The 10811-nt window shown below is 43.7% G+C and overlaps 1 protein-coding gene across 1 annotated transcript in view; it reads left to right on the top strand.

The window, feature by feature from the left end:
• cdon (cell adhesion associated, oncogene regulated) overlaps window positions 1-10811 on the top strand; it is a 46074-nt gene that overhangs the window by 23766 nt on the left and 11497 nt on the right. Inside the window, exons 10-15 of the mRNA XM_061719808.1 lie at window positions 1248-1364; window positions 1986-2189; window positions 2294-2475; window positions 5328-5433; window positions 8567-8689; window positions 8855-9046. Of these exons, the coding sequence (XP_061575792.1) occupies window positions 1248-1364; window positions 1986-2189; window positions 2294-2475; window positions 5328-5433; window positions 8567-8689; window positions 8855-9046 (924 nt within the window). The remainder of the gene's footprint in view (window positions 1-1247; window positions 1365-1985; window positions 2190-2293; window positions 2476-5327; window positions 5434-8566; window positions 8690-8854; window positions 9047-10811) is intronic.

The raw sequence follows: 10811 nt of genomic DNA, 5'->3' as shown, positions 1-10811 counted from the left end.
TCCAAGTCATCCAGTTACAACCTTGAACCAAATCCAGGACTTTTTTTTTCTTTTTTTTTTTTCTTTTGGAAACACAAAAATAAGATAGACCACAACATGTTTGAGAAAACTAACAGCAGCGCTTCGCCGCAGAAGGGTTGACAAAATGTTCCCTGGTCAGAAGTATGTTGAGCGCTGCCAAAACCACTCGTCTGATTCTGTCCCGAAGGTGGTTCTTTAACAAAATGGTTCTGGACCGAGAAGCAGAATAAAGATTCAAAAGCCAGGCCCTTTGCCGTCCGCTCAGATGTGGCTCCGTTGGGGGAAAAAAAAAACGCTGCTACGACCTAAAAAGACATGAAGGAATGCAGTTTTTTCTCTTCCTCTGAACGACCCATGTTTTCTGTAAAGTTTGGCTCGCTGCTTGCTTTAAAGTGCAGCAACACAGAATCTGTTGTAGCAAAACAACCCCCCCCGGTTAAAACCAGCGTTTAAAAGTCACAAAGTACAATAAATAATCACAAAACTCGAACGCACGCTGCTCTGACAGCATTATTCAAACATGAGGTTCCCTCGGGGAAATTGACATCTCCATCTCACTCACACAGCTCTGTCATTTACACCTCAAAAACCAAACACCCATATAAAGATAAAACGATTTAAAAAATTAAAAATAAAGATAAAAATAAAAACAAATAGAAAAAAAAGAATAAAGATAAAAATAAAACAAAAATAGAAGAAAAAGAATAAAGATAAAAACAAAAACTAAAATAGAAAAAAAAGAATAAAGATAAAAACTAAAATAGAAATAAAAAAAATAAAGATAAAATAAAAACAAAAATAGAAATAAAAGATAAAAATAAAAACAAATATAAAGATAAAAACAAAAATAGAAATAAAAGAATAAAGATAAAAACAGAAATAGAAGTAAAAAAATAAAGATAAAAAACAAAAATAGAAAAGATAAAAACAAAAACAAATAGAAATAAAAAAATAAAGATAAAAACAAAAATAGAAATAAAAAAATAAGGATAGAAACAAAAATAGAAATAATAAAAATAAAAAGTGCAGTGCCATAAATAGAATTATATGCATAGAAAAGAAACAAGTGTTATGTAATATTGCACAAAGTTATTGGTTTGTTGTTGGTCAGACTGACACCGAGTGGGTCCGGTGGGAGTGATGACCCGGGGAGTTCGCCGCTGGTTCCCTGCAGGTTTCCTCATCTCACTCCGAGCTTTTCTTATTTTTTTCTTCTTTCTATTCAGAAAAAAGCGTCTCATCCAACAAAAACCCCTCCAAGCCTCCCGTCGTCTCCGCGCCCCCAAAAGCCCCCGAGGAGAGAGCCCCCAACACCCACTTCGGTGTCGTCATACACGACAGAGGTAAACGCCGCTGGAGCTGATGATGATGATGATGATGATGATGATGATGATGATGATGATGATGATGATGATGGTGGTCTTGAGGAATGTTTTGGTTGCCGTGTGGACGGTCTCGGCTCTGCTGCTCACATCTCGGAGCGTAAATGTTCCTAAGTGCTCTGCTCAGTATCTGCGAGCCCGGGAGTGCAGACGCTGACGCTGCTGCATCTGCAGCTCCGGGGTCACATGGGGTCTTGGGTTTGCATGTGTTTGCTGAGACTCGCCACGGTCTCCTCACTAACCCTCTCTTCTCTCCGTCTCCCCCGCCCTCTGTTTCTGTGACTAAGAGCCTCGGCAGTAAGTACGACTCCTCCGATCTGTTTTCCTCTTTTCTTTCTTTTGTCTTTGCATGAATCCACGAGCAGCGATCAATAAATACTGAGAAGTGACTCGTAAACCGCGTTGTCTTGGTTTAATGGTGTAGTGTGTACGTTTCCCAGCATGCTCTTGGCAGTTTCAGCTGATACCGTTGGATATTGTCGGTAACGTGTGACGTGATGTTTTGATCCCGCGGCCTTCAACTTCCTAAAAAAGATTCAAAGGACGAAACGAAGAATAATCCCTGGTTTATTTCCGTTCCAGTTCCCGAGGCTCCCGACCGTCCGACCATCTCCATGGCGACGGAGAGTTCGGCCTACGTCACCTGGATCCCTCGGGCGAACGGCGGCTCCCCGATCACGGCCTTCCGCGTGGAGTACAGGCGCAGCCGCGGCGCTGACTGGCTGGTGGCGGCGGACAACATCTCGCCGCTCAAATTGTCCGTGGAAGTTCGGAACCTGGAGCCCGGTGAGTTTCCACGACGACGGCGCCCTGCACTGACACCCAGACCCGCTCGCTCGCCTGGCGCCTCTGACCCCGTGATGTGGCCCCGCCCCCGTTCCTCCCCTCAGGCTCCGTCTACAGGTTCCGGGTGGCGGCCATGAACATGTATGGAGAGAGTCCCCTCAGCATCCCGTCCAAGCCGTACCAGGTGCCCCAGGCGAGTCCGCGCACGTCCGAGCGGCCCGTGGTCGGCCCGCACATCCTGTCCACCGACGCCATCAGCGACACGCAGATCATGCTGCGCTGGACCGTAAGACGCCGCCTTCCACCTCAGTAGTAGTAGTGTTGTTTCTGCAGCCTGTTTCAATTTTAGTTTCAGTCTCGTCTTTGGGTCAAGCTATCATTTTAGTTTGTATTAGTTTTTTTTTAATACTTTTTATTTTGTCTTTTTCAAGTTACACAGAAAGGAAAGAGATAAAAAAAACTAAACAATAATAATAAAAATAAAAAATGATAGTAACAATCATAACATAACTTCCTGGGGGAGATGTAATATTTTGCCATTCTTTTCTTTCCCTTCTTTAAGGGCATGGCTGGGATTTGACCTTAAATGTAGACCATTTTTGGCACTTTTGAGCAAAATCCCTTTCTCTAATTCTCAAACAAAAAGTCAATTTTTCCATGGCGTATATTTCTTTAACAATGTCTAGCCATTGTTTCAGCGCTGGGGGATCACTTAGTTTGTATTAGTGTTGGTCATGTTCGTTCTCCTTTTAGTCGGATCAAGTTTCAGTCGACTAAAAGTCTAAGCATTTTAGTCTTATTTTAGTCAGAATTGTCTAGAACCATTTTAGTCCAGTTTTAGTCAAAGATTGTATTTAGCCAAACGCATTTTACAATTCAAACAAGGTTATCTTATTATTATTATATTATTGTTACCTTATAGACTCAAGAATACATTTATTCCAGATAAAGAAGACTCTAATTTGAGTTTACAACATATTTATTTTTCTGCATTTCTCCCCGTCTTTTTCTTTTTCGAGGATACATTGGGCTTTCTTTTCCACGTCTATGAAAGTGTATCCAAAGATGGTTCTTCTTCTTCTTCTCCAGCCCCAGAGAAGATCTCCGCGTTCCTCTATGTAACTTTGTTTTTAATTGACGTGAACCTAGAGCTCTGCGTTAACGGCATCAGCCTCTAACTCTGCAGCTGCATCTTCTGGATCTGATTCCCCACTGCAGCGACTGGGATTGAGGACGTGACGAGTTTTTATTTTGTAATCTACGTTTAAGTCTTGTTTTTATTCGTCTACGATATTGCATTATGTATTTAATTATCGTTATCGTCACATTTTCGTTGAAATCAACTTTACTTCGTAGTTTCATTTTATTCATTTCAGTATAAAAATGTGGCCCGTGAAGCTTCCGCCTCTTTACTTTCCCATTCTGCTGCTGTCACAGACGTATGAGCTTGTCTGACTGCAGTACCCATGTGAACTAGTACTGATGGTCCGTCTCAGACGCCTCCGAGCCCAGAGATGTTGGACAAGCTCAACAAAAGGCTTCTAACTGGACCGTAAATGTTTAAACGGCACTTGCAAATATAGTCGTACTCACGAGGGTCGTCTGAGGCCCCTCCCCTTTACGCCATGAAACTCCTCCAGACTCTGGTTTGACCATATTGACATCGTTAATCGCTGCTGAGGAGGAATCTTACAGTTTCCTCCTCAAATTTTGTATTCAAAGACTACTTTTTCAGGCATTAAAATAGTTCTTGCGTGAGTTTGTTGAATTGTTTTGACCTCACGCCTCAGAAACTCGTCTTTTTGTAGATAATGAATGATTTTGACGTCACCTCATTTTATATATCTTGGTTTTTTCCGCCTTTTTAACCTCGTCAGAAGCTGTGGGTCGACCTATCCCGTCTGTCTATAAATTGATGTGTATTTCCACCTTTAAAAGTGAGTTAGTTTTAACACTACCTTGGTTAGAATGACAGCCGGTGCCGGTTACAAGCTGAAGCAGATGTCCAGTCGGGTTTCCAGTGCCGTGCTCCAGCTTCCCCCCTCTTCTTCTCCCAGGACCGAGCTTTCAGCTCCAAAAACACCAGGATGTGGATCTGCAAACGCCTGCCGGGCCGCCAGAGAGCACCGGCGGCTCCGTCCGATCTTTAAATCCTCTCCGTTTGCTCGCATTCACTCCTTTTCTATTCCTGCCCGATTCGGCCCGGCGGTCTGCGTTTGCGCGAAGCAGAAATAGAAATGAGGGAAGCAGCAGGAAACCGGAGTAATCAACATGTAATATATGAAAACGAGGTGTAACGGCAGCGAGCGGAGCAGTTTGGGTGGTGTCGGCTCGTCCAGCTGGCTCACCTGCGACCGAGCTCGTCGCGGCCAGGACTCGCTCTGCTCTTTGGTCGGGGGGCCGATTACAGATCTGCTGAAAAGGCATTTAAGAGAACAGCATTTTAATTCTGCTTTCGAGGACTCTGCTTTTCCTGGTTGAGCTGCAGACGGATGCAGAAACCCCCCCAGACGGCCAACGAGGCCGCTGGGAGCACGACCTCGCCCCCCGGCTGCAGCCTAACCTCCTCTAGGGCTGGGCCATATGGACCAAAAGTCATATCTCCATATTTTCTAGCTGAATGGCGATACTCGATATATATCGATATTTTTCTGTGCCATAATTGGGGTTTCCCCCAAAGCATTATAGCATAGCATCTCTGTTAGCTTCATTTTTTTTGGCAAACCCTTAAAAAAACAGTCAGTTTTAATACAAATGTCACACAGTTTCCTTTATTAACAGAGGTCTGCACAATATCAAAATGTATAAAACAAATGAAATAAAAATAAACTGCCTGCATATATAGAATAAAAATGCTTCTTGAATAAAATAAAACAAATATCCCTTTCCTGCATACAATTAAATTAAAATACACTGTGCAAATAACAAAACATTTGTGCAAATCTCAAATAAAACATTCAAGTCAATTTGTCACAAAATAAGCTATATCAAAATCATTAAAAAAATAAATAAATAAAATAAATAAAAATCGATATAAACGATATCGTACCATATCGCGTTTGAAAATATATCTATATATATTAAAATCTCGATATATGGCCCAGCCCTAACCTCCTCTGTTTCTCCCCCCCCATCCAGTACAGCCCCACGAGTAACAACAACACCCCGATCCAGGGCTTCTACATCTACTACCGGCCCACGGACAGCGACAACGACAGCGACTACAAGAGCGACGTGGTGGAAGGTGAGAGAGACGTCCGTCAGCGCCCCGGTCCTTCTCGGATGACCCGGTGGGGTAACGGATACTCGGAGTAGTGGAGACGGGGGGGGGGGGTGATTTATGGGGAGCGCCGTCCCCGCCGACTCAATCCTGTTTTTAATAAGTGGTTGCCAGCTAACGGGCCGGGGCTGTAACGTGAGCCCGGCCGGAGGAGAGCGGCGGCTGGAATGCTAACAGTTGAGCCCGGTTCAGGAAGGGAAGGAGGGGCTCCTCGGCATCTGAGCGGTCGGCTTTCCCCGAGACTCTTCGCTGTAGCAGACGTCAACAGAATTAAGACGCCTCAGACCTGCAGCTGCAGATCAGCGCCGATCTCCTGGGCCCTTTTGCAGCCGATGCTTTTTCCCCTGCGGGCTGCAAGAAGCTGCCGTCTCTGAACCTGCAGAGAGTTTACAGAGGAGCCTCCTGCACTTACTGACCTGGGCTGGGGGGGGGGCAGAAGGTGCATGAGGTGCATTTACTAACACGTCAAAAGAAGAGACTCATTCGTGCCAGACCGGGTCGCCAGACGTGTTTCAGGACGTGTTTCTGGACTTGAAGCTGCAACGAGACAAAATGAGCTTGTTACTAGGAATGGGCGATATTTTACCGTTAAAGATAAACCGTCAAAAAAATTCCCCACGGTAAGAATTTGTATCTCGCGGTAAAAACGATAAATTCCCGTCTGACGTTTTTGTGTAAAGCTGATTTATGGTTCTGCATTAAATCGACGCACAACGTACGGGAAGGAAGGAAGGAAGGAAGGAAGGAAGGAAGGAAGGAAGGAAGGAAGGAAGGAAGGAAGGAAGGAAGGAAGGAAGGAAGGAAGGAAGGAAGGAAGGAAGGAAGGAAGGAAGGAAGGAAGGAAGGAAGGAAGGAAGGAAGGAAGGAAGGAAGGAAGGAAGGAAGGAAGGAAGGAAGGAAGGAAGGAAGGAAGGAAGGAAGGAAGGAAGGAAGGAAGGAAGGAAGGAAGGAAGGAAGGAAGGAAGGAAGGAAGGAAGGAAGGAAGGAAGGAAGGAAGGAAGGAAGGAAGGAAGGAAGGAAGGAAGGAAGGAAGGAAGGAAGGAAGGAAGGAAGGAAGGAAGGAAGGAAGGAAGGAAGGAAGGAAGGAAGGAAGGAAGGAAGGAAGGAAGGAAGGAAGGAAGGAAGGAAGGAAGGAAGGAAGGAAGGAAGGAAGGAAGGAAATAAATGAGCCACAAAGAAAGAAAGAAATGAGTCAGAAAGAAAGAAGGAAAGAAAAGAAATGAGCCAGAAAGAAAGAAAGAAAGAAAGAAAGAAAGAAAGAAAGAAAGAAAGAAAGAAAGAAAGAAAGAAAGAAAGAAAGAGAGAGAGAGAGAAAGAAATTCCAGTTGATGAGGTTTTTGTGTAACAAACATGGTGGATCTGAGAGCGAGGAGCTTGAGTCATTACAGTTTTGCAGTACAGGTGTAACTCATTTAATTGATTTTTATTAATTAAATGTAATTGGTGTAGTTTAGTAGTATTTAGTATCTTTTAGCAGTGTTTTGGGGGCTCCAAAGACTGAATGTGGTGATAGATTTATAGTTACAAAGGTGGAGTTGAATTGGTATTTTTTTTGTCGTCATTTTTATCGTTATCGGGATAAATGCCAGAAATTATCGTGATACATTTTTTAGTCCATACCGCCCATCCCTACTTGTTACTCCGTTTGTGCTTCGTTAGCGCCGGACAGCTCAGATATTCCTGTTGCTCTCACACCCGGATAACGATTCACCGGTTCGTGCTGCTGATTGGACTTGTGGAAAGAAGCTAATTGTAAAGAAGTTCCCCGAGCTGTTTAATGTCGTTTACTGGCTGCTGTCGCATCGGTCTCCGATAAATGTCCTCGAGCACAAGACATCTGCTCCGAATAACACTTTGAGTCAAGTTTCTCTGAGTCAGCATTGCTTGGAGCTAGGGGTGGGCGATGTGGCAAAAAGATATCATGATTTAAAAAAAAAATAAAATCACGATTTCGATTTTATCACGATCTTAAATTGAAACTGCACACTATTCCTTTATACTATTTTAGTATAACACACGATTCACTATTTATTATATTGTACTTACTTACTATGTTTATGGTACATTTATTCAGTTTACAGTACACTTGTTCAGTTTCAATTTTTTTTTATTTTCTATTTTTCATACTTATAATTTATCGTTTATTTAGTCTGAGTTCATGTTGTCCTGAACATGTATCCGACTTGGAGCTGTAGCACCCGAATTTCCCTTCTGGGGATCAATAAAAGACTATCTTATCTTATCCTACTAAAATCTTCTTAAGTATTTACGGCTGGGCAGCTCGTACCGCGGGGCAGCTACTTTAAGCAGGCGTTTGAGCCCCTCGTTTTGTACCGTCGTGAATGGTACCAGATCCTTTACGAGATAAAAAGTAACAGCTTCTGTCATGCTTTCCATCGCTCGCTTGAATTTTTATTTTTTTGCGGCGCTGCCGCTGCACACACGAACAAGGAGGCGGGTAGGAAATCGTGTCACTGGCCGTAATTCACTATGATTGGTCGGTCAGGTTGATGACCTCCACATGTTTTGTGAGATGGTGTGTCAATACCAAGTATATATATATATATATATATATATATATATATATATATATATATATATATATATATATATATATATATATATATATAATATATATACCTTCTTATTCAAACAAATGGGGAAGTGTGTCCAAACTTTTGGTTGTACTGACGATCCTGCGATCTCTGCAGTTTAAAAGATCGTCATCACGTTGTAATCCTTCACGATCAATGTTCCTCGGAGCAGAAGAAGAACGCAGTTCTGTAACCCAAACAGCCTGGGTTGTTTAAGAAGCAGCATTTCCACCTTCTGCAGGTTATCTCTGAGGTGAAGTGTGCGTGTGTGTGTGCGTGTGTGCGTGCGTGTGTGTGTGTGAGAGAGTTAATACTGGAGGAAAGCCAGAGCAAACATGAAGCTTCCATATATGGATCTCAGCTCGAGTAAAGCAACTGCCTGGACTCTCATGGGGCTGACGGACAGAGAGACCTGGGATTTGGGGGTGGGGGGTGAAAGAATGTGAGCCACATGTGAGATGTGAAGATGACGGGTTACCTGACCCGCCTCTCTGCTGTTCCAGGTGTGAAGAACTGGCACATGATCGCCCACCTGCAGCCCGAGACGTCCTACGACATCAAGATGCAGTGCTTCAACACCGGCGGCGAGAGCGACTACAGCAACGTCATGATCTGCGAGACCAAAGGTGAGGCAGCGAGGGCCGAGCCCCGGGCCGGGCCGAGCCCCGGGCCGGGCCTGCTCCCGCCCGGGACTTTAACGACGGGCGTCATCGGCAGCACGCCGTAAACGCTCTGGCTTTTTACGAGGCCGGCTTTAACACGGCCGCGGGCGTTCTCTCTCCCTGCTGCAGCGCGCCAGTCTCCGGGGTCTCCCAGCCAGCACCCCGTCACGCCGTCCGGCCCCCACTTCCCAGAGCCGCCCAGCCCCCCCGGGGGCCTCCTCTACCTGATCGTGGGCTGCGTCCTGGGCGTGATGGTGCTCATCCTGCTGGCCTTCATCGCCATGTGCCTGTGGAGGAACCGCCAGCAGAACAGCATGCACAGTGAGTTTCCACATATGAATGAATGAATTATTTATTTCGGTTACATTACATTATTTGCAATTCAAACTGTGTGTGTGTGTGTGTGTGTGTGTGTGTGTAAATGACTAAACACTTTCATACAAGTTTACACTCATCAGTTTCACACAAAAAATAATAATAAACTCTGTAACCGAAATAGGAATAGGCTGAAGCCAAAGCTTATATTTGCCTACCCTGTACTTTCCAACAGAAAACCCAGATTATCTGCAATATGAAAAGAAACAAAAAGATACATTTCCCTTTAATTTGTTCTGCTTAACCAAATTATACTCCAATCATTTAGCATTGTAATCCTTAATTATTTTACTTTTCAATATTTTTTTTAAATTGAACAGAGATTTACACAGTTTCACTTCATCACTAAGTTGATTCCATAATTTGACTCCCAAAAATGAAACACATCTATATTTAACATTAGTCCTCACACGACATCTTTCAAAGACCCACAGCCTTCTTAAATTATAATTTGTTTCTCTTAATTTAAAGAAATGCTGAAAACAAGCAGGAAGGCTATTATTCTTAACTCGAAACAAAATTTCTAATGTTTTTAAATATACAATATCTATGAATTTTAATATGCATGACTCTAAAACATAAACCTCGCCGGCCCGTCCCGCGCGCCGGAAGAGCCGCTCGCACGGCGAGGACCGTTTTTAATCACGGAGTCCAGCGGCGGCTCCGTCCAGAACCAGCCACGGACGCACGAGCGATTGCCTCATTTCTGCGGATAGTTGGGCCCGAGGCGCTTCGCGAGGCTCGTTCCAGCCGCGTTCACGGATCCCAGGGCGCCGCTTAAGCGCTGGCCATCGCTCCATGAACTCTTTACTTGACCATTTGGATCTGGAAGTAGTTAAAGTGTTGAAGCTGAAATATGTAGAAAAAAAAAGCTGAGAATGAGTCAAAGATTCCTACTTTTCTGTGGCTGCTTTCAAACTGATGTCCTTTCACAATAAAGTCCTACAGTGTAGAGTATTTAGTCAGACACCAGTTGTGCAAATTCTCCCACTTAAGATGTGAGAGGCCTGTAATTTTCATCACAGGTATATCTCAACTATGAGAGATACAATGTAAAAAGAAAAAAAAAAAAAAATCCAGAAAATCACATTGTGTGATTTTTAAAGAATTTATTTGCAAATTAGAGTGAAAAATAAGTATTTGGTCAATAACAATAGTTCATCTCTATACTTTGTTATATAACCTTTGTTGGCAATGACAGAGGTCAGAGGTTTTCTGTAAGTCTTCACAAGGTTTCCAGACTCTGTTGCTGGTATTTTGGCTCATTCCTCTGTGCAGATCTCCTCTAGAGCAGTGATGATTTGGGGCTAACTTTCAACTCCCTCCAAAGATTTTCTATGGGGTTGAGATCTGGAGACTCGCTAGGCCACTCTAGGACCTTGAAATGTTTCTTATGAAGCCACTCCTCCGTTGCCGTGGCGATGTGTTTGGGATAATTGTCATGCTGAAAGACCCAGCCACGTTTCATCTTCAATGCCCAGCTGATGGACGGAGGTTTTCAGTCAAAATCTCACCATACATGGCCCCATTCATTCTTTCCCCTACACGGATCAGTTCTCCTGGACCCTTTGCAGAAAAACATCCCCAAAGCATGATGTTTCCATCCATCAGTTGCATGATGCAACTCAGCTTTCTTTCTCCTCCAATCACGACAAGTTGTGTTTCTACCAGAAAATTCTATTTTAGTTTTATCTGACCATATAACATTCTC

The sequence above is a fragment of the Cololabis saira genome, chromosome 4 (genome assembly GCF_033807715.1).
Source record: "Cololabis saira isolate AMF1-May2022 chromosome 4, fColSai1.1, whole genome shotgun sequence".
NCBI lineage: Eukaryota > Metazoa > Chordata > Actinopteri > Beloniformes > Belonidae > Cololabis > Cololabis saira.
Note: the sequence above shows the minus strand (reverse complement) of the source record. Positions and strands in the feature narration are given on the sequence as shown.